This window comes from Gorilla gorilla, chromosome 6, assembly GCF_029281585.2.
Source record: "Gorilla gorilla gorilla isolate KB3781 chromosome 6, NHGRI_mGorGor1-v2.1_pri, whole genome shotgun sequence".
NCBI classification, from domain to species: domain Eukaryota; kingdom Metazoa; phylum Chordata; class Mammalia; order Primates; family Hominidae; genus Gorilla; species Gorilla gorilla.
In genome coordinates, this window is record NC_073230.2 from 101,944,619 (window position 1) to 101,969,768 (window position 25,150).

Sequence of the window (25,150 nt, forward strand, 5' to 3'; positions counted from 1 at the left end):
TGGTCATGGAATAGACTGTCTATAAATATTTCCTGAATTATCATATAAATGTTTGCATTTCAAAGAATCAGGAAACCAATGGAAGTTTCAAGAAGGAAATAATCTTTTAAACTAAAGAAATGACCAGCAAACATGAAGCCTATGGGCAGCCTTATTTTCAGACAGGTGGGCTTTTGCTTCTCAAGCCACATTGTGACAATGACCATCAACTACCCTTGCCAAGAGAACTGACTCAGGTTGTGAGCTCCCCATTCAGGCATGCTGCCTTTGACATTTTAACTAATCTCTTTATCTTTTCCAGGATCAAGTTGTATTATTTCTGTGCATGCTAAAAATGAAATTTTAGCGATTGAAGAGGAATAATGTGTCACAGGGATAAGTCTAGGAGAACTAAGGCCTGGGATTCAAATACCCCCTCTTAAGTTTGTATCTGAAACCTACTCTGATGTTCCATGTCCTCTTATGGAACTTGATGTAATGCTATGCTTTGGAGTGCACTCTTAGAGTCGACTTGCCCATTGCATTCTAATTTCTTAAAAATTAAGATATATTGCCTAGGTAAGGAGCACAGAGTCTGCAAAAGATAGCTGCATGGAAGATCCTCAAGTTCTAGTATAAAATAGTCATCTACTATGTACCCCATGGACATCATCATGGAAGTTAATAGAACAACTTTGTTTCATCTACCCCCTTCATAGGGACATTCAAAGGAGCAACCTATGTCTAAACTCTTTGAGAGGAAGATAATACAAATTCAAGGTCTTCTTACAAGAAATAGCAACAGCAAAAAAGACCCACAAGACTCTTTTTGCAACTACTTTTTCCCCTAAATACTTTTTAACGTGTCGAAGGGAACTCTAACTTATATTTTTCTGCTTCTCTTTTATTATTTCATTGGTAGCTTCTGCTGGTGCAGTTTATTATGAAGAAAATTCTCATTTTTGCACATGCTGTTGAATATAGTAGGGAAAATTATTGTTTTATGAGCTTATTATCTCAATTACTTTGCTTTTCATAAATATTTTACATATGCCTCCCGTATTAGCCTGTCTGTTATTCACCAAGGTAGTAAAATATGTGGAAGGGCAAAGTACAATCATTTGTGTGTGTATGTTTGTGATGAGCTTTTTCTATTATTCTGATGAAATCCTCATGAGATTTTTAATGGTGTAAGTTTAGCCCATTTTCTTAAGTGTGGTTAAGCACATTTCTATAATCATCCTTTCTACTAGACATAAGAGGCATGTAGCCCTATTTTTGGTTTTCCTGGGACTTGGGGTAAGTAGTAACTATTGGATACTCTAGGATAAGGTGTGCTTTTGCCATTCAAAGTGAAAATTTAAGGTAAATGGAAAAGGACCTTATAAATTCCACTATTGATCACAAAAGGGTAATTCACAGCCATCAAAAGGCATATTTTGCTTCACAAACTGGTGAAACGTTGAAGATCAATGTAACCAAGTGACAGCTTTGTCTTGCTCTGTGAAATCCACTTCTCTTCCACCAGTAATGCATGGGCTAGCCAGACTTTGGAGAAAATTATTGTATTTTTTCAGATAATTGGACACTCAATCAATGCTAAATATATTTATTTAATAGATTTTTATGGATGCCAAGTCTGTTAGTCAATTTAGTGGCTAAGACTGGTTGCTGAGAATCAGTGTTACTTTAGCAGTGTTACTTTGCATCAGTCTCAGAAAAAAAAATAAACATTTCAACGGAACAGACATTCCAGTTTGCTCCATCTGTTCCATTTCCTTGCTTCTGATGACCCCAAATAATTTTTTCCCAGGAAGTCTTTGTTTAGATATTTTACTATTATGGTCATGGAATCCAGTTTCCACCAACTGTTTGTTGTCTTGTGTCCTGCTTTGTCATTGAATCTGTTTTCTTACTCATCATCTTAATTTTACTTGTGCTAGGGTCCCTTGGTTCCATTTCAGGAGAATTGTATCCGGTGATTGAATAATAGATGTTATCTGGGCAGATGAAGACGCTACTACTACCCATTGGTTTGGTATTCTTGCTATGTCAGAGATTTCACAGGGGAAGGCAAATAATTCATTATTAAGAAATACAGACTGGGCCTGGTGCAGTGGGTTGGGCCTGAAATCTCTGCACCTTGGGAGGCCAAAGTAGGAGGATCATTTGAGGCCAGTCAGGAGTTTGAGACCAGCCTGGGCAATGTAGCAAGACCCCATCTCTAAAAAAATTTAGCTGGGCAGGATGGCATGTGCCTCAAGTGCTGAGGTCTCAGGATGACTTGAGCCGAGGAGTTCGAGGCTTCAGTGAGCTAGGATCATGTCACTGCACTGCAGCCTGGGTGACAGAATGAGATCCTGTCAGTGAAAAAGGTCTCTTCAAAAACAAGAAAAAAGAAAAAATATATAGACTGAATTCTCAGTGACTGCTTTCTCTTTATGACCCAAATAATGGTTTTAAACTGTTAACAGTAGATTTAAGATCATCATATTCATTATGCTGTGGGATAAAAATCTGCAAATCCAAGATTTAGTTTCCAAATGGGGAGTAGAACTGTATGAAAGCAATGACTTCTTCATTCAATTGTTCTTTTCTTGTGAGACAAGATTTATGGAAAAAGAAGATATGTCATGACCCTTTTTAATGACCCATTACTTTACCAACAGAAATAGCACTTGGTCTTAGTCCATTTTCTGTTTCTGTGACAGAATATCACTTACTAGGTAATTTATAAAGAACAGACATTTATTTAGCTCATGGTTCTGAAGGCTGGAAAGTGCAAGAGCATGGCACTGGGCATCTGGTGAGGGCCTTCCTGCTGTCTCATGACATGGTGAGAGGCATCACATGGTGAGATAGAGTGAGCATCTAGTTCAGGTCTCTCTTCCTCTCCTGTTAAAGCCATCAGTCCCATCATGGGGGCCCCATCCTGATCACCTTATTTAATCTTAATTACCTCCCAAAGACACCACCTCCAATCAGGATGTGAATTTGGAGATTAAATTTTCAACACATGAAATTTGGAGGACACATTCAAACCATCAGTCTTCAACTAAATACTTCCCTCCATTGTTGCCACATCATGTTGCTTTAAAATATCATGTTCTTGGCCAGGCATGGTGGTTCATGCCTGTAATCCCAGCACTTTGGGAGGATGAGGTGGGTGGATCATGAGGTCAGGAGATCAAGACCATCCTGGCTAACATGGTGAAACCCCGTCTCTACTAAAAATACAAAAACTTAGCCGTGCGTGGTGGCAGGTGCCTGTAGTCCCAGCTACTTGGGAGGCTGAGGCAGGAGAATGGCGTAAACCCAAGAGGCAGAGCTTGTAATGAGCCGAGATTGCGCCACTGCACTCCAGCCTGGGGGACAGAGTGAGACTCTGTCTCAAAAAATAAAATAAAATAAAATAAAATAAAATAAAATAAAATAAAATAAAATAAAATAAAATTTACTCTCTTCTCCTTCCCTCAAGAAGTACAAAGAGGGATGCCCAATAAATAATTGGTAAATGAAAAGGCTCATTTTTCTGTGCTTTTCTACCAATCCTGCATTCTTTTCACTATCTTAGTTGCCCAACATCACTGGTTTCTCCTCTTTTCTATCAAAATATGTTTTCAGACAAGGATCAGAAACTTTTTCTCCCTGAGGCTCAGATAACTAATATGAGTTGCATGTGCTACTATGCCTAGGGACAAAAGTCTAAAACCAAAAGTGTTAAACTCTAATAAAATTAGTTTTAGTCTCCTTTCTGTGGAACTAATCCTGTTAGCTTCACCTTTAAGTTATGTACAGTATCAGAACACTTTATTGGCTTCTACTGCTATCTCTCACTCTGGTCTAAACCACCACCATTTGGACTATGCCTCCTAAATGATCTCTTTGACTGCTCCCTCTTTTATATTTTGCCCACACAGCCAAAATTTATGCTTTTAAAGTCAGGTCATACCACAACTCTGATGAAACCCTTCTAGTGCTTTCTCATTTCTTTCAGTCAAAGAGTAAATATCTTTATAATGCCTCTCTGTTCTCCTCGCCTCTTATTCTTACTTTTATTCATCTTCCTCTAGCCACATTCAAACCTAACTTGCTTGGCCAGGCTACTACGTAGTGTCATTATGGGACTCCATGAACATTATGGGAGTACATGAATGCGTCTGTAACCATGCTGATAGAACAAGATGCCATCAGGTATAGAGCTGAAAAGTAAGCTTTTAACTTAAAAAAAAAAAAACCATTGAATTTGCAGATGCTAACATTCTCATTGTCAGAATAGTCTATGAGCTGAATTTTGTAACTGAGCTGAGGCAGCAAATCCAGGGAGGCCAGAGGAACAATATAGCAGCCTTTGAGAGTTTCATCTATAACTCTAGTTATCAAATTCCTAAAGTATCTAGTAGATAGGGCCCTAGTTTTCTCATCTAGAAATGTGGTTATTAGAATAAATGTTCCAAAGTGGCCCTCCCAGCTCTGATATTTGTGGTCACTGTTATTAAAGAAGGTGGGCTATATTTACTAGGGGAAAACCTAGCAACATATTAGAGATAAAGAGAAAATGATTTAAGGGATGGAAAAAAGCAGTTGTGAGACAAACACAATGACAGTGTTACATAGAAGAAAGCAGAGGTACTAAACATCAATTCTCTAATACATATAGAGTTACCTATTGTAGCTGGAGACTCTATTCTTCCATTGACAGTGACAAAGGGAGTAAAAGGGAATGGAATGAGATTCTCAGGAATGCTGTGGACTTTCTTTTTTTTAACTTTTATTTTAGGTTTGGGGGTACATGTGAAGGTGTGTTACATAGGTAAAAGTGTGTCACAGGGGTTTGCCGCACAGATTTCAAGTGATGAAATAAGCCCAGTACCCAATAGTTATCTTTTCTGTGGACTTTTTTTTTTTTTTTTTTTTTGCAGAGGGCGATGGAGTCTTGCTCTGTCTCCCAGGCTGGAGTGCAGTGGCATGATCTCGGCTCACTGCAGCCTCCACCTCCTGGGTTCAAGCAATTCTCCTGTCTCAGCCTCATGAGTAGCTGTGATTACAGCTGCACACCACCATGCCTGGCTAATTTTTGTATTTTTTTAGTAGAAATGGTGTTTCGCCATACTGGCCACACTGGTCTTGAACTGCTGACCTCAGGTGATCCACCTGCCTTGGCCTTCCAAAGTGCTGGGACTACAGGCATGAGTCACTGTGACTGGCCTCTTTTCTGTGAACTTTCTAAAGGGAAAAATAGATTAACATTTATCTGGTTTAGATGCTTTGGCTATATTCTCCATGAAAGCAGCTGGCTTGACTTGCTGAATACTCTAGTTCTTCCTGCACTGCCCATTGAAGATTTACGTGTATGATATACCTGTGGCAAGAAAGACCATCAATTCAGTTTGTATTACCAAATACCTTGCTAATTTTCCTGGCCAGGCTAGTACATAGTGTCATGTGGGGTTCCCTGAGCTTAGATTACAGGCACATGATGCTGTTTTTCGGGGGCTGAACTATAGAGAAGAAACTTGGGCATTACGTGTTATGCTTTTATTTTATAAAGTCATATTCAGACTTCAACAATGGCTTGCCCCCTGCTAACTAGGCCATTGCCCCTTGCTGACTAGGCCAGAGTCTGGTCTCATGTGCTTGCTTTCTATGGTTGTAGCTGTATGGAAAATGATGCCATGACTCTAGAAAAGTGTTCACTTAATCTTTTTAAACTACCACTTTCTTTTTATAATGCGAAAAAACTTTGTGATAATAAGTAATTGTATTAATTGAACAGTTCACACATTACCACCTGGACAAGTGACTGTCTTGGCAGAGAAAATCAATCTCCATATGCCTACAGCTCCTTGGGGACCAAAATCTGGGCATCATTGGGTAGTCGAAGTTTCTTGGCTGATCTTCATGATAATGACATACATACATCTGAACAATTACCATGAGCAAGAGACACATATCCTTATAGGACCAAGTCTGGGTACATAATAGCTCTGAAGACTATGGGGCATACTTCATTTTTCACCTTTCTCTCCCCAGTCTATGCTGATACAAAATCATGTTAGTGTCAATATTCTCACCTGCATGACTCCTATAGGGTTTTATGCTATGTAACTTCATGTGTACTTCCAGCTTGTCTCTTTAAATATTATGCAGTTCTACTTACATTCCCAACATATATTATTGATTGCCTGTCCTTAGGAACCAGCTCTGGGAATCTCTTTTGCTTCTAGAGCAGAAGAGAATAAAAATGACCTCTTTTTCATCCATATACAAAGGATGTTTGCTTATGTGTATGGGTGTGGGAGTAGAATTAAAAGTACGAGTTTAGGATTTCAAGGTCTCTGAGTTATACTGCCATTAGAAGGAGAATGCCCACTTTTAGTAAATGTTTTCTGAGTGGCCAGGTTTTTCTATGCTGGAAATGACTTCCCTGAAAGTTCCAGAGGGAGCCTGGGAAATCACTGCATGTGGATGTGGCCACTGGTATTATGAAGCAAAGGGCGGAAATTCAGAATGTCACTCCCTCTCTGAAACCCTGCTTCCTCTTTGATGGGCTAGAGAACCTCCCTGCAGTGACTGCACTGATATCAGTGGATGAAGCAGACAAGGATGGTTTGGGTAGAGGTTCTCAAAATATTTTCTTTGGACCACTTCTATTGAAACAGCTGGGGTGTCTGTTATAAACCAGATTTCTGGCCTTTGCTCCAGACCACATGAATCAGAATATCTATGGATAGGACCAGGGCATCTCCATTTCAAAGGAGTTATTTTTCATATACAAATATCTGGGAATCATTGACCCATGGGTATTCTTAATGGAGAAAAATTAAGGTTTCATTTATTTTTATTATTCTTACTTCTACTATATATAATTAATTAGGCACAACTTTAATTGTACTCTTTTGCACATAGCAATATATAAAACTTTTCAGTTTTCCAAGATGTTGTTAACCATGTTCATTCTTTCATATCTGCTACTGAGTGTGGTCATGCTTTTCCAGTTTTGTGGAGCAACTGGTCAGCTTTAAAAATTCAATACCAATACTCTTTCTGCTATCAACCACCTTGGCTGCCATCAGGAGGCTCTCCTAGACTCCAAAGTAATGTGGTATTTCTCCTACTCTCTTGACAGAGAATTAACTCGGAATTGATATGGCTGTACTTTCCAGTTGGGGTGACTTCTTGGTATTATACGGGATTGTGTCAAGTCACTGTAATTCTTGATATGATGCAGTAATGGATTAATTGGGGATTTGGAAAGTGTGGCATAATTAAAATGATCACAGACTCCTTGGGAGGTGGGGTCTATGCACTTCCCATTGAATCTGAGCTTCGATAAATAAGTATGGTACCAATTATGCTATACCAGTTTCCTGGCCAAGCCAGTTTCTACTTCCTTTTTTATGGAACATGCTCATTAGGAGCCAACATGGACAGGCTTCCTGCCAAGATGCCAGGAATAAGAGTGAAAGCATCATGGATCTTCCAGATCAGCTCAGTCTCTGCTTAAAACCATGAAAGAACGTCAGCCTCATGGAGCAGATGAACCAAGCCCTGTCTGAATTCCTGACTTGTAAACTGTAAGAGATAATAATATAAAGAGGTATTGTTTTAAGCCTTTAAGTTATGGCGAAGTTTGTTATGCAGGAATAGATAAAGTGGAGGAAACGCGATAAGTCTGTTTCCGTATTAGCTTACTCTCATCTCTACAGTGGGTTTTGTTTTTACCTCTGAAGAGAAAGTCAGAAAACCAGCAGCAATATTAACAATTGCCCAATGAAATAAAGTGCTAACATTATACTCACTGGAAGAACATGAATTATTTACAACCCAAGAAAAACATATGCTTTATCTAATGAACGCAGAGCAGTTTAAGGAATGTTCTTGATTTCTAAAGCAACATACTTCCAAGTATTTAGGAGGGAAATGGATATAAATTGAACTGAATATACAATAGAGGAAACACACTAAGATATTAAATAATTGCTTCAGTTCTACCAAAGTGGGTCAGTAACATGTTCATACACAGAACTAAATTCCATAGACCACTGGCCTTTAAACATCTTTGATTGTGATCTATAGAAATAAATACATTTTACCCAGACCTGGTATACGTATACATATAACTCTTCATGACTTACCTTTTATGCCTTACCTTTATTACATGTAATGCACTGTTAAGATTTTCTGTTTTTTTCTTTTAAAAAGCACTGGCCAAAGATACTAAATTTCATGACCCAATAATGGCTTACAGTCTACAGTATGAAAACCACTGTCCTAGACACCAAGCTTCATGGGGCCAGGGATTCCATCCTATTCGTTACTGTGTACACAGTGCTTAGAAATTTTTGGTGTGTAGTAGGTACTCAATAATTTAATGAATGAGTAAATTTCTTGATATGAAATACTTCCAACTTATTAAAATGGGAAAGTTTTTAATTGAAAGTCAGGAAATCAGGCTCAACTCTTGACTCTTGTATCATTGTATATCCTTGAGAAGTAACTTCAATCCTCAATTTTCTTACCTATAAAATAGAACTTGTGATATCTGGTACTCATGAGGATAAAATGAGTTCATGAATATAAAACTACTTTGAATAAAAGAGTAAAAATGCAAATAACAGGTGAATGTATTTGTTACTTATGCACGTTAAAATGCGAAGAGATGTTATATAAAATATTAACTTTGTTACATGGTACTACTTCATTGATTTGTATTGAAATTAGGGAAATATTGCTGAAACAATGAGGTCTGAATTTAGACCTTTTTTTAAAAAAAGTTTATTTATAATTTTATTAACAAGACATTCCAACAATGTTCAAACACCTGTCTTGAAGTACTAATTGGGTCACTATCAGATTAGCATACTGAGTAATAGTTTAACAGGTCTGCTGTGGTTGCAGTACATTGTTTTTATGTAGATGGATATTTCTGAATTTCTAACAAGAGACTTGATTGGACAAAGTGCCCTTGCTATCCCTTCTGGAATTTGTTAATTCCCAGCATATGCATTAGAAAATTCTGCCATTTCTAAATTACTGAGGTCTGGATATATGCAATTTTGAATAATGTCTATGGAAGACTTATGGACTCTGCTAAATTGTTCTAATAACAAGCAAAAGTTCTGAGCTAGCAATGAGACAATTTTGCTTGGATAACCTTCTTTTTATTCTCTCTGCAAAGCCTGCCCATGAGAACTTTCCCAGCTTGCTGTCTGGGAGAGGCTGCACGATACAGTGGTTAGGTGCACTGGCTTTGAAATCATAGGAACTGACTCTAAATTCTGGTTCTGCCATTTTTAAAGTGTGTGACCCTGGGTGAGTTTCTTTACCTTAAGGGGTTGGAGCATTGAATAAGACAGCACACACATACACACATGTGTGTAAAGTATTTATCATGGTGCCCAGCATATGAAAAACACTCAACAAATGAAAGTTCCTGTTACCTGTTGTTAATATTTTTATTAGTTATTGACAGTTCTCTCTGGGCTGGACTAGGTAGCTGTTAAGATTAGTCTGCTAAAAAGAGCTTTGTTTGCTCAAGAAATCAACATATTTCTCTAAGATCCATGGAAAACGACCTCACAGGCTTTGCCATGCCCTGAAGCTCAACTTTTGTGACACATTGGAGTTTAGCTGGAAAGACAGGAATGTGCAGCCTATCCCTGAACATGTGCTTTCAGCCTGTCAGTCTTCCTTCAGTTTCCTGGGGGAAGGGCTGCCCTGTTAAATTCTGTACTTTGGTAGAGAAATTGGGGCGCTAATGTGATTGCTGACCCTGTGATGCTGAGCTATTTTGAAGTATCCTTTCTGATCAACTCGAGGCAAAATTGTGAAGCAGTCATTTGTCTCTGTCACTTTCTGTCCTCCCTTCCCCTCTCATGGTTCCAGTTCTTTTCTTCCCCCTCGTCCAGTGTCAGTGAATTGCTTCTACTTCATACCACAATTTAGCTGAAAATGGCTTAAAAGGTTATCCCCTTCAGGTACATTTGTACTTTAGAGAACTCTAAAGAATTAAATCAATGATTCTCTAAGGATAGTGTTTCAGACATTTGCAGGCCAGTAGCAGAGAGAATTAGGGACTGGGAACTATCCTAGTATCCTTCAGTTCACACTGCCTTCTAAGCTGAGAAAACATTGTGTCATTGAAGTAGGAGGAAGATCTATTCCAGCATTTTCCAAGGTGTGTTCCACGGGATGTTAGTTTTACTGTGATAAAATATTTTTAAAAGTATTTTAACTTTTAACAAAGTTAAACAGGTTTTCTTGCATAGAGATTCTCAAAACCTATAACACACTCATGTTAAAGGAAGTACTGTAAACTTCCAAGGGGGAATTAGGAATGTAGCATTTTTCATTGTATTTTATTATCTTCCCCTTTTAATTTTTCATGAAGCTCCTTTGGCATCTGTGTGACATATATTTTATAAAACACCAATCTAGCCCAGTCCCCTATTTTAATTAGTAAAATGAGGCAGAAAGCAATAGAGTGACTTGTTTGAAGTTATCTATTAAATTGACTGCAGAACAGGATGAGAGACTAGGTTATCTAACCCCACAACATGGTCAAACCCCTCATTGCAGCTATGGATTTAATGTCTTTGTTCCCTGCTAGACTGTATGTACTGCCCAAACAGAAACTTTGACTTCTTTGCTCCTTACTGAATCTCCAGCATCTAGCGCAATACCTGACTCACAGTGTTTAAATCCATACTTAGTAAAATCGAATTGAGATTGTTCATGGGGACAGACATGTGTTGCCTGTTCTTGGCAGGCTGGTCCTGACTACAATGCTATGTATGAAGGAGTTAGTGCCGAGTTCCATACTTACACTGAGAGTATGTGGTCCCAGTTCCACTGACACTGAACCTGTTGAGGTGCAGTCTGTGTGTGACAACATTCTTCTGGGGTTGAAACAGGATGATGTGAACCTTGGGTGCAAACAAACAGCCCAAGACCACAAAGCCACTCAGGCTGACAGAGATGCACATGGTTGTCGTCTGCACCTACAAGAGAAGGTTGGCTAATAAGTGTCTGGCTGTACATTCAGTCAAATGGCCAACTAAAGAGAGTGCTGAAATAAGACCAAAATGAAAAATCCAGAATAATTGACAGCTCTGTCCTTATTGTAGCCAAATCAATACAGTAATTATATTGAATCTTCTATGTTTGGGGTAGTCTTGGAAATATTGCTTAGGATTTGCAAGCAAACACCATTTGTGTGGGGTGCTTCTGAATGCTTGCCAAGACTTCACATGGATTTTCTTGTTTGTTTTCTTTATATTTTTATAAATATATTTCTGTAAAGCCACAGAAGGTGGAATCTTAAATAGTAAAACATATTCAGTGATGAAGTGGCCAGATTGCTGATGATTTTAGTCTATGAACTTGGCTTCTTTAAGATTTAAGGTTATTATAAACAAATTTGTTTTTTTGTGTTTTTGTTTTTTTGTTTTTTTTTACATTTTTCTATCTCCCTTGCTTGCTGGAAGCTCTGCCTATCGGCTACTGGTTTCCCTATTCTTTGTTGAGGATCACTGCCAGCTTTCTTCTGTGGTACCTTTGCTTTTGCTTATTGGCATCTCTCTGGAATTTTGATTCATCAGGTACTCACTGTTCAATCTTCATGTTCTCTAGGCTTCTATACACCCATTCTTGACAGGTAATTTTCACTTCTCCCTCTTTGTTTTCCCTGAAAGTTCCTCAGAACCAGGGTTTATCATGTCTTCTCATTCTCATCCCAGAGTAACTTTAGATTTTTTTCCTTTCCCCTTAGGCATATGCTATTATAAAGTAGCATAATTTCAAATGTCCTAAATGACTTTAGGCATCTATAAAACATTTCTGTAAAGTCTCTGACCTTCCTCTCTAATCAAGGAAAGCTGAAGACTGAACACATAACTGGAGAAGCCACATAATTTTAGAATGCTTCATTTTACTTTTGATTTTTTAAAAAAAAATTCAGCCTGCCCTGTGGCATAATTCTTTAGGCCTTGCTTACTTTGAATCCTGAAAGCATAATCCATCCTCGTCATTTTAAAGTTCTTGTCTCTCTTAACTAGTCCAGTGCTCTCCACCTTGGGACCCCTAATTGCAGGCTCCTTTCTTGTCAAATTCTCAGAAAACAAGTTGCTATCTGATTCTGTGATGCAAAAGCCTTCATAAATCTGGGACAATTTCTTTTCTATGTATATGTATAATATGATGTTAGAATTGTCCTCTTTCTGCCTCAGTTCCTGCCTCTGACTCTGAAGCCAGTGTGAAGGATATCAGAGATCATGGGAGGGGGAGACAAATCCAAATTTGCAAAATTTCCAGGAAACCTTTTCTAAAAGCATTTCTGTAACTCTTAAAACTACTCACACACTTTAAGACATTACAAGAAGAGGTGAGGAGAGGCTTTTAGGAGGAGGGGATCTTGGGCAAAGCTGTACTGTGATTTTTGTCTCCTCGCTGAAAGCCTAGCAAGGAGGGCTTCAGTGTGGCCATTTACAAAAAGTCAGGTGTTTCTGCAGGAAGAGGATGCCCTGAATTGGGACCTGATTCCTGCCTTGGAAATCTAGAAGGTGAGGAAAAGGCTAGTTGCTCTATTGGCATTGCATAAAACTTGCTACTGTCTTGAGGTAGTCCTTTGTTCTGAGAATTTATCAAAGCAAAGGCTATGTGAATGGTATGCATGGACAAGATGGGCCACACAAAAACCATTATGCATGGTCTTGGGCCTATGTCTTGGCCTGGAGACCTTCACAGAAAGAGGCTTGGGGTAGGATAGCTGGATGCCCTGAGAATGGGCATGGAGCCACCAGAGACAAATCACAATAGAGAACTGCCAGTCAACTCACTCAAGGACCTGCAGGGGAAAAGGCCAGAGGGTAATTTCTAAAGATCACTTGAAAGATGAAAACGCCCTCTAGTCATCTTCCAGGCATCTGAAGGATGTATCTTTCCATGTGTGGACTTAGAGATCATAAAGTCATCTAGCCACAAAGAACTGTCCTACTTCTTCCTTATCACTCTTTAATCAGCGCTGAGAGGGAAGTAGCAACTGGTGGATTGGGGAACATAAGCACCAAGGAAGATGCCAACTACTGCAGGCTCTCAGCCTAAGACAGGCCAGACCTCAGGAGGAAATGAGATTGAATGTGAAGACACAGTTTTGATCATTACATAGGACTATATATTTTAATTTCTTAATAAAGACAATTTTCAATTGAAAATGATGGTAGTACCTTATGTTACCTAAAAGCATATAAATTCATGGGCCTACCAAGGTCATGAATGTTTTTTCTCATTGTGCTATCCCCAGCACCAGAACTGAGCCTCACATGTAGTGAACATTTGGTGTTTGAATACGTGTACAGGAATTTCCATCCCAAGGTGGGGGATGATTACCCTTGCTAAATACTGAAGAGATAATAGAAGGAGCACTAAAATTGCATTTTTATCATAGTTTGTGCACCATGTTTATTCAGTATACCTGTTATAAAATTGAAATAGCTTTTATTTATTACAAAGCCCAAATATCAGTCTCATAGTTTCAGTTATCCAGTTCCTTCAGTAAGTCACACTATTAAAAGTCTGTTTTTATCTGTAATTCTGTGTTCTGACCCTTTGAATACTACCAGCTTACGATGCTCTGTTTTCATCTTTGTCGAACTCGCAGCAATGCTTGACACAGTTAATCACTTCCTTCCTTTTGGATTCCTGGACACATCTTTCCCTCAGTGGTTGTTCTTTGTCTTAGTTATCTATTCTACTTGAACTTTAAGTGCTGGAGTTCCCCAGAGCTTAGTTGTGGACTCTCTTTCTTCACCATCCCACTGAGTTTCATGGCTTAAATATTGATGATGTCCAAATCAATTATTACTGGTTTTGACCTATACTGTGGGCTTCTAGAATTAAATATTCAACTGCCACCATGACATATTCTTTTGGTAATGAAATAGGCATATCGTAATAATGTAATCAAAATTTGGTCCCTTTCACCAAGTGTCACTCTTTAAGTGGCACCAAATGCCACCCAGTGTGCAAGCCAAAGACCATCCTTGACTTTACCATTGCCTTTACACTTACACATCCAGTCCAACAGCAAATTCTGTTGGGAAATTATTCTACATGAGCCTCTCATGTTATTTTGTGAGCAAGGCTCTGACTGCCTTTGTTCCAGAATGTCTTTTCAAGGATTTTGTGTAGCAAAGAGCTTTAGAAGATAGAGACAGTGCCTACCTCTAGAACAAAGGGCAGCATACTATTCATTATAAAAGATTCAGGTTCCCTAGTCTCAGAGTTCCTCTCCTGTGATGTAACCCACTGATGGTACAGGGGTCACCTGGACTACTTTGTGTAACCCTGTGAGAAGTGGCACTCAGGAAACCTGTGCAAATGCTGACACTCTGGCTACTGCTATTGCTGTGAGTCATAAAGGTTTTTGCTAGCATTAATAAAACCGTGGTAGGCTAACTTGTTGCCTTGTAAGTATAGTAAAATCTCAGGCACTACAGTCTTTGACAGTTTTGACAATGAGGAAGAAAGGCCAACAGACACATGGCTTTTTCAGAAAGAAAATATGAGGGTTTCAGGGGCTGATTAACAGGATTTGAGGAAGTCCGTGGGAATCAGTAGCAAACATGTTGACCAAATTGTATGATTAACCAGGAATAAATAGTGTTCCACTTTATTTCATGTTAAGGAGAAGGATTTGGAGATGTGGTCGAAGGTTGAGGAACAGGAATTAGATTCAAACTCAGCTGCTAGACTGATGCCCTGGCTGTTGTTAACTCTTCTCTGGAGGGTAGAGTGGGGTGAATTTCCTCCCCATTTGGATTCAGATTCACTTGATTCTAATAACTAGTACTAACATTTGTCCTGGGTAGGCAGAAAATTCCACTCTCTTTTACACAAAAATTGCAGAGACATGTACCTTCACTGAGCATTGAGAGAGAGAGACTTTCAGAGAAGGTAGAAGCCAGGTGAATCATTCGAACTTTGACTGGTTTCCTTGGGAGGTTGAGGCAGCAAGACACATACGCTTGTTAAGGAAGAATGGCAACAGCTGGGCCCTTGAAGGATTAATCCCCAGCTGTAGTCTCTTATTCCAAACTTAGATTAATTCCAAGATGACAGTCAAAGGATTCAGAGTTTTGTTTTGTTTGTTTTTCAGTGGAACTTAGCTTTCTGGGAAGCTATAGATGAGGCACTGATTTGTATTTGGGCGCTTACTCACCTGGATTGGTTTACAGTGTTGACAAAGAATGAGAAAGGTATGCAAAGAAATCTAGACAAATTCCTACCATCAGCGACAGCCCTGGAAAACTTCCCCAACCCTTACGTTAAAAGAAGGCAAGACCCTAAGAGATATTATCATGATGAGAGAGCAAATGCTCTGCTAATTTTGTATCAAAAAGAAGCAAAACACACTTGCTGTGTGAGTAAAGGCCAAATTAGTTAAGTGCACAAGCCATGAGTTCCAGCCAGAAAGCTATAGGCTCTGGCTTCTTAGTCAATGGGTCATCAAAGTTGAAGCCAATAGTGACAGTAATGATGATCTTATTTCATAATTTAGTCTTTTAGGTGCACAAAAATATTGGACCTCATATGGTTGAGCCATAGGTAGCTGCTGAGTGCTTAAAACTGAAAACAAATGTGTCTTATTTATTGGCAAGCAGCTGCTCTCTCACTGTGCTGCTCTACTCCCCTCCCCCATCCTAATTTTAGCTGATTAAGGAAAATATTACTTAAGGCTAGATTAAAATTTCCCCATCCTGAAGGGTGGGTGAAGTCCATACACACCAGACTAAGTATGCTGAGGAACTTCAGAGAGGGGAGGAACTCAAAATTTTATGCCTTGTTGGTGACACACACCCAAATCACCATCCTAACTTATTAGGGGAAAGGTAGGGCTGGGGCTGGTGTGAAGCAAGTGAGGCACTTGCCTGAGATACAAATTAAAGGAGGCATAAAAAATGCATTAATCAAGACAATAATGCAATATTTAAAACATCAAAAATGCTAAGCCCATGATGAACACAATGTCAACATTTTAAATAAGGATAGGATCAATAACAGCACCATGCTGTTGTATATTTGATCCTAAGGCAAATCCTCTTTTGAGTACTGCTTATGCAGGTGTGCTAGACCGCTCTGCGTTGCCTTGTAGAAATCAGGACGAGGCTGGGTGCAGCGGCTCTCGTCAGTAATCCCAGCACTTTGGGAGGCTGAGGTGGGAAGATCACCTGAGATCAGGAGTTTGAGACCATCCTGGCCAACATGGTAAAACCTTGTCTCTACTAAAAATACAAAAATTAGCCCAGTGTGGTGGCATGTGCCTGTAATCCCAGATATTTCGGAGACTGAGGCAGGAGAATCGCTTGAATCCAGGAGGCAGAGGTTGCCTGAACCCAAGGTCACACCATTGCCCTCTAGCCTGGGTGACAAGAGCAAAACTCCATCTAAGAAAAAAAAAGAAATCAGGACTCAAGGAATCTACAGAAGTGTTGATACTCTGGCTACTGCTATGGCTATGAGTAATAAAGTTCTTTGTTTCTGAATCAGGAGTCTCATGTCTTCTGACACAAGGATCCTGAAACTGTGGCAGGCTAACCTGGTAGATTGCAACAGGGTAAAAACCTTTCACAGTTCTTGACAGGTTCTACCTCTACTTCTAACCATCTCCATTGTTAACATCCTACTATGGGATGGTTCTGACCCCAGTACCCACCTCAACTTCCTAACCAGTCTCCTCATTTATGCCTTTTTGCCATGTAGTAATAGAGTCTTTACAGCAGCCTGATTTTTTTCTACTAAAATGTGAGATCATAAACTCCCCTGCTTAAAAATCTTTCAGTGATTTTCCTTTCCATATAGAATAAAATCTAAACTCTTTGCTATGGCTTATAAAGTCCTACATGATTTAACTCTCCTGCCTATTTCTCATATCAAATCACTCTTCCATTTAGTCATTAAACTGTAGCCATATGCTTTTCTTTTCTAAGATATTTTTGTTTAAGAGTGTTTGAACTTGCTGTTTCATCTTCATAGCACATAGAATTCCAATGTCTGGCTGCCTCCCTTCAGTGGAATATTTTCTTCAGTGGAATATTATGAAATAGGTACCAGCAAAGTAGGGGTGACACAATTTTTTTTAAATAATTTGAGATATAATATATATTTTTGAATCTTCAAAATAGTCAACATGGGAAAATAGGAATTCCTTTGTAAGTATTTGAACCTTGTCAAAATTCTAGAGTCAATTCCCAAGACTCTGCCTACTCTAGGTAAATTGTTTCATCTGCTCCAACCCCCAAAAGAACCTAGAGTCTTGACACTCCAAGTATGGTCCTTAGTCTAGTAGCATCTCCATTTCCTGGGAGCTTGCTGATATCGAGATTCTTGGTCCTCATCCTTTCTTACTGAATCAGAATCTTTATTTCAACAAGATCCCCAGGTGATTTGCATGCACGTTAAAATTTGAGATAAACTGCAGTAACCCGCTTTTCAAGGCGATTTTTAAAAAATCTCATTACAGCATTCACTACTGAATGAGCCTGCGTTTTCATTCATTCATTATTTATGCTCCATCTCCATCTTCACCTCATTCTCCACTAGACTGTAAGTTACAAAAGAGGAGAGACTTGCCTATGTTGATAACAGTATCTCCAAGGCCTATAATAAGTCCTCAAATATTTTTTGGAAGACATGAACAAAACACTCAGTAATTACTATAAATGAATTCCTTTATGGATAACTTTCCACTCAAACATGGCTGAATTTTTATTTACACAATTTAAGCTATGTATTAGATCCCAATGACTCAGTGTTTGATTCTTAAACTATCTGAGAATGGTTAGTTGCGATACAGCAGGAGATGACTCGGATAGTTTCTCAAAAATCCTTTGAAATTTTTTTTCCGACTGAATTTCTTGTTTGCTCTGTATTGAATTCCTATAAGAGCTTCAATTAGTCCTCCTTGATCTAGACTTTACCCTTTCAAATCTGTCCTTCATATTATGGATGCATCTGTGATACAGTATGAAGGGCATGGATTTGAATCAGAAAAACTACTATTTCATAACTGTGCCACCTGGGAAGGTCATTATCCTCTGTTTACTCATCTTTCTAATGGATAATAAAATTTACTTCCAAATTTTATCAAAATGAAGATAAATGAGCTCATGTACTTAAAGCATCTAGCAGAGTAAGTTGATCAGGAAGGTTTGTTTCCCTCTTGCCTTTCATCATGTCACTTTTTTGCCCAAGCAAATAACCAAAACAAAACAAACTCAAGATCTCAAAGCCCTTAAACATTATCTAAATGAACCAGCCCTGCCCCCGGCCCATTTTCCAACTGAGTAAGACTGATACGGCTTCCTTCTGGTTGGTTCATTCCTGTCCTGTCTCCAGAATATTCCCTATATTCTCTAAATACCTTAGTTGCATTGGCCCGCCAAGGTTACGGGGTAAAAATCCCGTCTTCAAGAAGTAATCCTGGAAAGATCATGATATTACCCATATAACTCTTATGGAGCCCACAGGTATTTAGAGTTTATATCATCAATTTAATTATAAGCTATTCTGTGTTTATAATTCTTGAATTCTTTCTTGTTTAATATCTTTCTTCCAGCTGAGATATAAACTTTGTGAAGACTGGAATCGTGCCTTATGTTTATTTATAACTCACAATGGGTGGCAAAGTACTGAGATATAAACCTTGTTGACTGTTTGATGCTCAAAATTTTTTCAGCTGCTCTTAAATTATTGCTGCTAATTCTGTCTGAACCACTCGGTTTTCCTCTGGGAAATTTTAAATCTCAGTCTTGTTCTGGAATTTCTAGAGCAAGGTTCCCAAGTTCAAATGCTTACAGGGTCTATGAAAGTTCATAAGCGAAAGGGACCAGGTGTGAGAATTCAGAGATCAGTGGGAGATAGGGGCAACAGGAATAAGAGTGCTCTGTCTTCAGGGGTGAGCACTACTCAGGTCCAGCTAATTGTTGAGTGTAGGAATTTGGGCTTACGTTTTTACTTTGTTAAGAAAAACCAAGAATCTGGATATTTATGTAAAGTTTCTCAAGTTTCTAACTTTGACAAGTATTTCAAAACAGTACAGGCTAAACTAGACATATTGGTGGGATAAGAAGAGCATGTGATTTATTAGAGCTGAGGTTTTCAATCCTGGCTGCAAATCAGAGTTACCTGGGAAGCTTTGAAAAATCCTGATGCCCAAGCCACAGGCCAGGCCAATTAAATCAGAATCTCTGAGGCTGTGTACCAGGTATCAATATTTTTTTAATGCTACACAGTTGATTCAATATGCAGCCAAATTTGAAAACCACTACATTGGAGGCTTCAGTCTACCTTTCTCATTTCTTTTGTAAACTTAGGATTGGCATTATTTCTGAGACTTTAAATGATCTTAGCATCACTGGATACCTTAATTATCACGGACCTTAAAAAACTCTATTCCACAAACTCTGTCCCATTTCATTTGCCTTATGACTTCTTCTATGTGGTGAAAGTTCTGGTGTCTTCAGCTAATTCCATTCAGTCAGTTGTTCTACTCTGTTGCTATCATGTAAAGAAGAAAGTCATTTTTTGTGTGTCTTAGAAGTAAATGCTAATTCACTCAATAAAATTAAATTTTTATAATGTTATTTATGTTTATTCTCAGTAGTATTTTCTGCTCTGTCATTTTTTTAACCAGCTCTTTTGACAATGAAGAGTTTCAAATCATATGTCCAGGACAAAATAATTAGTATTATAACTACTTTGCAGTCCCAGTACTCCAAATCATGTCTGCTAAGAGTGGCTTCCTAAAAACTTAAAAAAAAAATCCTGCAGATATATGGGACTAGATGTATATATAAAGACAAAAGATAGAGATGGGGCATTACAATACATTAACTATAATTCTCCATGTTAATCCTCAAATTCTAACACTCCAACTCCCCTGTAGTTCATATACTCCACTCTTTGACTTTGCCGATCCAGCTCTGATGTTTCCTCTTTTTAAAATTTTCCAAAATTTTTATGGGTAGTCTTGCCCCACAACATTGAACTTACCTTCTTCATCTTTATTGTTCATCCCTTAATGTAGCCCATAGGTTTCAGTTACATAGTTGTGAATAATTTACAGCGACTAGATACAATATACTTTGCCAACATCTTGATTCCAAGCTTTAAACAGATTTGCCTTTTTTTAACAAAAGTATTTATCTATTTTAATTGGCAAAGAACAATTGTATACATTTATGTACAACATGATGTTTTAAAATATGTATACATTGTGGAATGGGTAAATAGAGCTAATTAACATATGCATTACTTCACATACTTACCATTTTTTATGCTAAAAGCTCTTAAAAATTGACCCTCAGTGATTTTTAAGAATACAGTGTAGTCACCATGTTATACAACAGACCTCTTGAATTATTCTTCCTATCTAACTGAAATTTTGTATCTACTCTGTCTTCTTTTTGGGCTGCAATTTTCTAGATTTTGGCTATGTAGGAATTGCTGGTAAACAGCAGATTTGAGGATTTTTACAACTTATGGAGGTACTTCATTTTGTGAAATCATGGTGCAGCAAGTAAACCATTATGCTTCTGGAAAACTTTAATCTCTGACAATTTAAGAAACATAGAGAATAAAAAACAAATACCTGAAGAGAGAAACATTCTTATACTCACTCATTGTAAGATACTGAAATCAGAATTATAAAATGCTACATTTTATGTAGCATTTTAACAGTTTGGAATATTATAATGGAATGAAGAAGTTTCTTTCAAAAGAGATGGTAATTATAAGGGAGCCCATAAATTTGAACTGTATATTACTAATACCCTATTATATGTTAATTAGGTTACCTGGATATGTACAGTAAAATTTTTAACTAGTTAAAGAAAAATATATATGTATATATAACTAAAGCTATAGAAAAGACATAGCAAATTAACATTGTATTTTAATCTGTTTTAGAGAAATAATGAAGCATGAGTGAAAGTTTCTATCTTTAAACTTATCCTGGCTTAATATTGCAAGTGTATTTTAATTTACAGATTGATCCATGGTAGCCAAGTCCTCCTATATCTAATTTAAAGTATTCTCAAAGAGATTCACAATTAGATTCTTAGTTTATGTTTTATTCTATTGTCAATCACTTTTTAAGTTTAATTAACATTATGTGTACGTGTATTACATTTTATCTCCCACTAGATTATAAATTGGGTAAATGACCATATCATTTATATTTCTCTTCCCCTCTGTGCCTAGCACAGTGCTCTGCATGTGGTAGGTACTAATTAAATGCTATCTACATACATAATTAATTTTAACATATAATATACAGGCTCATCCTGGCATTTGAAATTACCCAACTCGTTGAGATGAAATAAAAGGAGTCTATTTTAAATACTACAAAAGAAACACTGGAGGAGAAAGAACAAGAAAAATAAGAAACAATCAAAGACTTACTCTGTAGTCACTTGATGTCACATAAAATATAGGGAGGAAGGCCAACCAGATGATGCACGTGGTGTACATGGTAAAACCTATGAACTTAGCTTCGTTGAAATTTTCTGGGCACTTCCGCGTTTTGAAGGCGTACACAGTGCATAAGATCACCAGGATCACATCGTAGGTAAGAGAGATCAACATGCTGGAATCTTTGACATTGCATTTTAGGATGACTGTTTCCCGCTTCTCTGCAAGGGTATACCTCCTGGTGCCTGGGGCCTCCAGGATGAGCCACACAGACACCATCACAATTTGCACCAGGATCAGACCCAGGCAGATGAAAACCTGAGAACTGGGGCTGATGAATTTTGGCCTCTGAGCGCCATTCTTGACCCCATCGAAGATGCGGGCAATGCAGTTTGTCTTGGTCAGCAGGGCTGAGTAACAGATAGCGAAGGAACTCCCCAGCCCAAGTCGGCGCAATGCACAGATGACTGGTGATGGCTTGGCAATGAAGAAGAATGTCATGCAGTATGACAGGCCAACCCCAAACAATAAGATGTAGCAGAGTTCTCGGCCCGATGCTTTGACCAAGGGTGTGTTGTTGTGCTTGATAAAAACAGTTACAACCATGCATGTACACATAAAACCCAGACAGGCAATGGTGACTGGGCCAATGGCCCAGGCGTCTTCCCACCTGATGTAGTCCTCAGGAAGGTCATAGCATCCAGTTAGGTCTGCAGTGGGCCACTGTCCAGGCCCACAATCCATACAGGTAAACTCATCAGCCAGGTATTCGTAGGGTTCACAGGGGATGCAAATCCAGCAGCAGACATCCCCTGGTTGCATATTCTTCATTTCATTGGGGGCACAGGGGTCGCTGCACTGGGAAGTGGGGACTGAGTTCCGGGACCAGTGGATAGAGTTGACATCTAGCGATAAGGTTTCTGCCCAGTGACCAACTTTCAAGTAGGAATACTTTCCACCTACATTTTGGAAATTGAACACGTTGTATCGCCCCATTCCATCTCCAAAAGTGTCAAACTTGACTATGCTATCTGCATCTTTATTTGGGTTGAATGGAGCTGTGATATGTAAAGTGAAAGAAAAAAAAGAACACTTGTTTAGGTGTCTTACGTGTGATTAGTCAATTACTTTATGCCATACACTGAAATAACAGGAAATGGTGATTCCAAGGCTGAAATAATTTATCAGTTACCATTGAAAGTTACACTTCAAAAGCTACTAAAGTGCTCATGCATTTATACATTCATTCACTTACCATTACTGAGTATCAAAGGGTGCCAAGTACCAGTGATAATCATGAATACAATACAATGCTTATTATGTAATGGGGGATTTACAAACATGTAGTCATATGTTTTATGATGGGCATGTATTCCCTTCTTGAAAGACTTCATGATAAGAATCGGACAAAACATTGTGTCTCATTCTTATTACATATTTATTTATGTACAGCCAATAAAATGTTTCCCATCTTAAATATTTTCATGAAAATATAAAACAGGAAGAATTTTTCTGCTTCAAAATAAAAAACATTTTTTTCATTACAGATGCATGATATGATTCTTTTCAATAGTTCAGATGATTCAGAAAGAAAAAAATTGAACTACCTATCATACTTCAACTCTAATAGTTTAATATTTTGGATATTAAATTTAATATTGACATTAATTCTGACTACATATATGCCTGTGTCTATATACAGCATGCTCATATTCACACAAATACATACAACCTAGCTGTATGTAGAATCTAGGTAAGTAGACTTTGAAAGTTCCTAAGTGAACAGGGTCAGTAGCACTCAGCCAAATGGGCCACCCTCAACCCTGTCTCTTTCTTACAGGATTCTGCAAGTCCCTAAGAGCAGAAGCTCTCTGAGCATACATGCTTCCTCTCTTCTAGCTGCTGCTCATCATGTTTGTCTTGCCAACATACACCACCCCTCTGATCACCCATTTCTATGCCACATACTCTGTTCTACTACTGTGTGCTACTATTTCACTGCCAATCTTTACTCTTTTCTTAGAAGACAAATGTTGCTGATACCTATGTGACACATAGAGAAACTCTGTTACTCATGGTAGGCTTGCCTGTGTTGGTAAATAGACCCCAAACTGTTTATTTCTCCCTCATGTAGCAGTCTAAGATTTTGGTTGCTGGGTGTCTGTCCTTCACATTGTGATTCAAAACCCCAGATTCCTTCCATCTTGAAGCTGTGCCACTGCTTAGTGAAGCTGTGCCACTGCTTAGTGAAGCTGTGCCCCTGCCTAGGCCCTCCTCTTCATCAGCATCCACCCAGCAGAAGCAGAGAGTATAAAGAAGGTATGGCACATATTTCCATTCATACTTCATTGATTAGAAATTAGTCACAGGGACACACTCAACCTTAAAAGAGGCTGTAAAAATGTAGCTTAGCTAATGTGCTCAGCTACTTCCGTACTATGGAAAGAGAGATTGGAATTTAGAGGACGCTGCAGTGTCTGACCCTGTGAGTATTGGCTGTCTTTGTTGCCTCCCCTGCGAGCTTCATTCCACCTTCTCTGAGGCTCAGGCTGCTCTAACTTACAGGGAAACACTGTCCAGGAAACACTGTTTAGGGAAAACTGGATCCAGTTATTGTATGGGCTAAAAGGATCCTTCAATGAATTACTTGGGCTCTCGGTAAAAAGAGGACTTTATATTTTACAAAATAGCCCTCTCTTGTCTAAAGGATATAGGTGCCCCTAGAGGGCTGGGTTGGGTAGTTTATAATAAAACTCATACCAGAATCAAGTTCTGTTATAAATATTATATGCCCAATTTATTATTCACTTATTGTTATTTGTTTCTTTGTAGTGTTCTTGTTATCTCACCCTACAATTTGACTTTACCAACCTCCACCTCCTTTCTACCACACTTCACAAACCCATCACATATATCTGTTTGTGTCTGTACTCCAGTTGTGAATTGGTTTCAAGTTCATTGTAACACAGGGTGATGTAGTAGTTGAGTGTGTAGTTTTGGGGTTAGATGGACTTTGTGTGATTCTCGTTTCTGTCTTTTAATAATTGTGTGTCCTTCAGCAAGGACCTTTCTGACTCTGTTTCCTAATTTGCAAATTGGGAATAAGAGTTCTTTTGATGATTTGATGAGATAAATCATATAACATGTTAAGCACAATGCCTGCCACACAGTAAGCACTTAACATATATGTTAGTGATAATGATAATAAAAGTAATAAAAAGAACTTCACGAAAAAGGAAAGCTGCTCATAAAAGTGAGACCTACTGAGGGACAGGGAGGGAGAAGATGGGAGGAGGGAGATGTTATTCAATTCTACCTACTGCTTTATCCAAACCTCACTTCTGACCTAATCCAGACCCTGCTCCTCCATCCTTTTCCCCACACTTCCATTAGTAGGCATGATTATACTTAGCTATTGTTTTGTAATGTATATTTTTACTTAGTGAAATATTGAGAATTTTTTTAAAAATTAATCTTTTAATAAATTATCTTTATTTTCAATAGCTGTATACTATTATCTTGTACCTAAGTACCAAGCTACTTAAATATTCTTATAGTTTTAACATTTATGTTGTTTCTAAGGTTTTCCCTTTATAAACCTCATTATCTAGTTATTAGAGCAAATTCATAGAAGAAAAACTGTCAGGTCGAAGCGTAGGTTCTTTAAAAATTTAGCTACAGATTACTGGCTTGCCAAGGA

The 25,150-nt window shown here is 38.3% G+C and overlaps 2 protein-coding genes across 5 annotated transcripts in view; one reads left to right on the forward strand and one right to left on the reverse strand.

Annotated features, from left to right (window-relative positions):
• The window catches only part of ELAPOR2 (endosome-lysosome associated apoptosis and autophagy regulator family member 2), a 257,866-nt gene that overhangs the window by 199,749 nt on the left and 32,967 nt on the right, over positions 1-25,150 (forward strand). The window lies entirely within an intron of this gene.
• The window catches only part of GRM3 (glutamate metabotropic receptor 3), a 221,522-nt gene that overhangs the window by 3,517 nt on the left and 192,855 nt on the right, over positions 1-25,150 (reverse strand). Inside the window, exons 4-5 of one of the 2 annotated variants that reach the window (XM_055347599.2) lie at positions 21,442-22,508; positions 10,808-10,982 (exon numbers count right to left, since the gene is read on the reverse strand). In XM_055347599.2, the coding sequence (XP_055203574.1) occupies positions 10,808-10,982; positions 21,442-22,508 (1,242 nt within the window). The remainder of the gene's footprint in view (positions 1-10,807; positions 10,983-21,441; positions 22,509-25,150) is intronic. The other variant, XM_031013073.3, reaches the window with a different exon arrangement.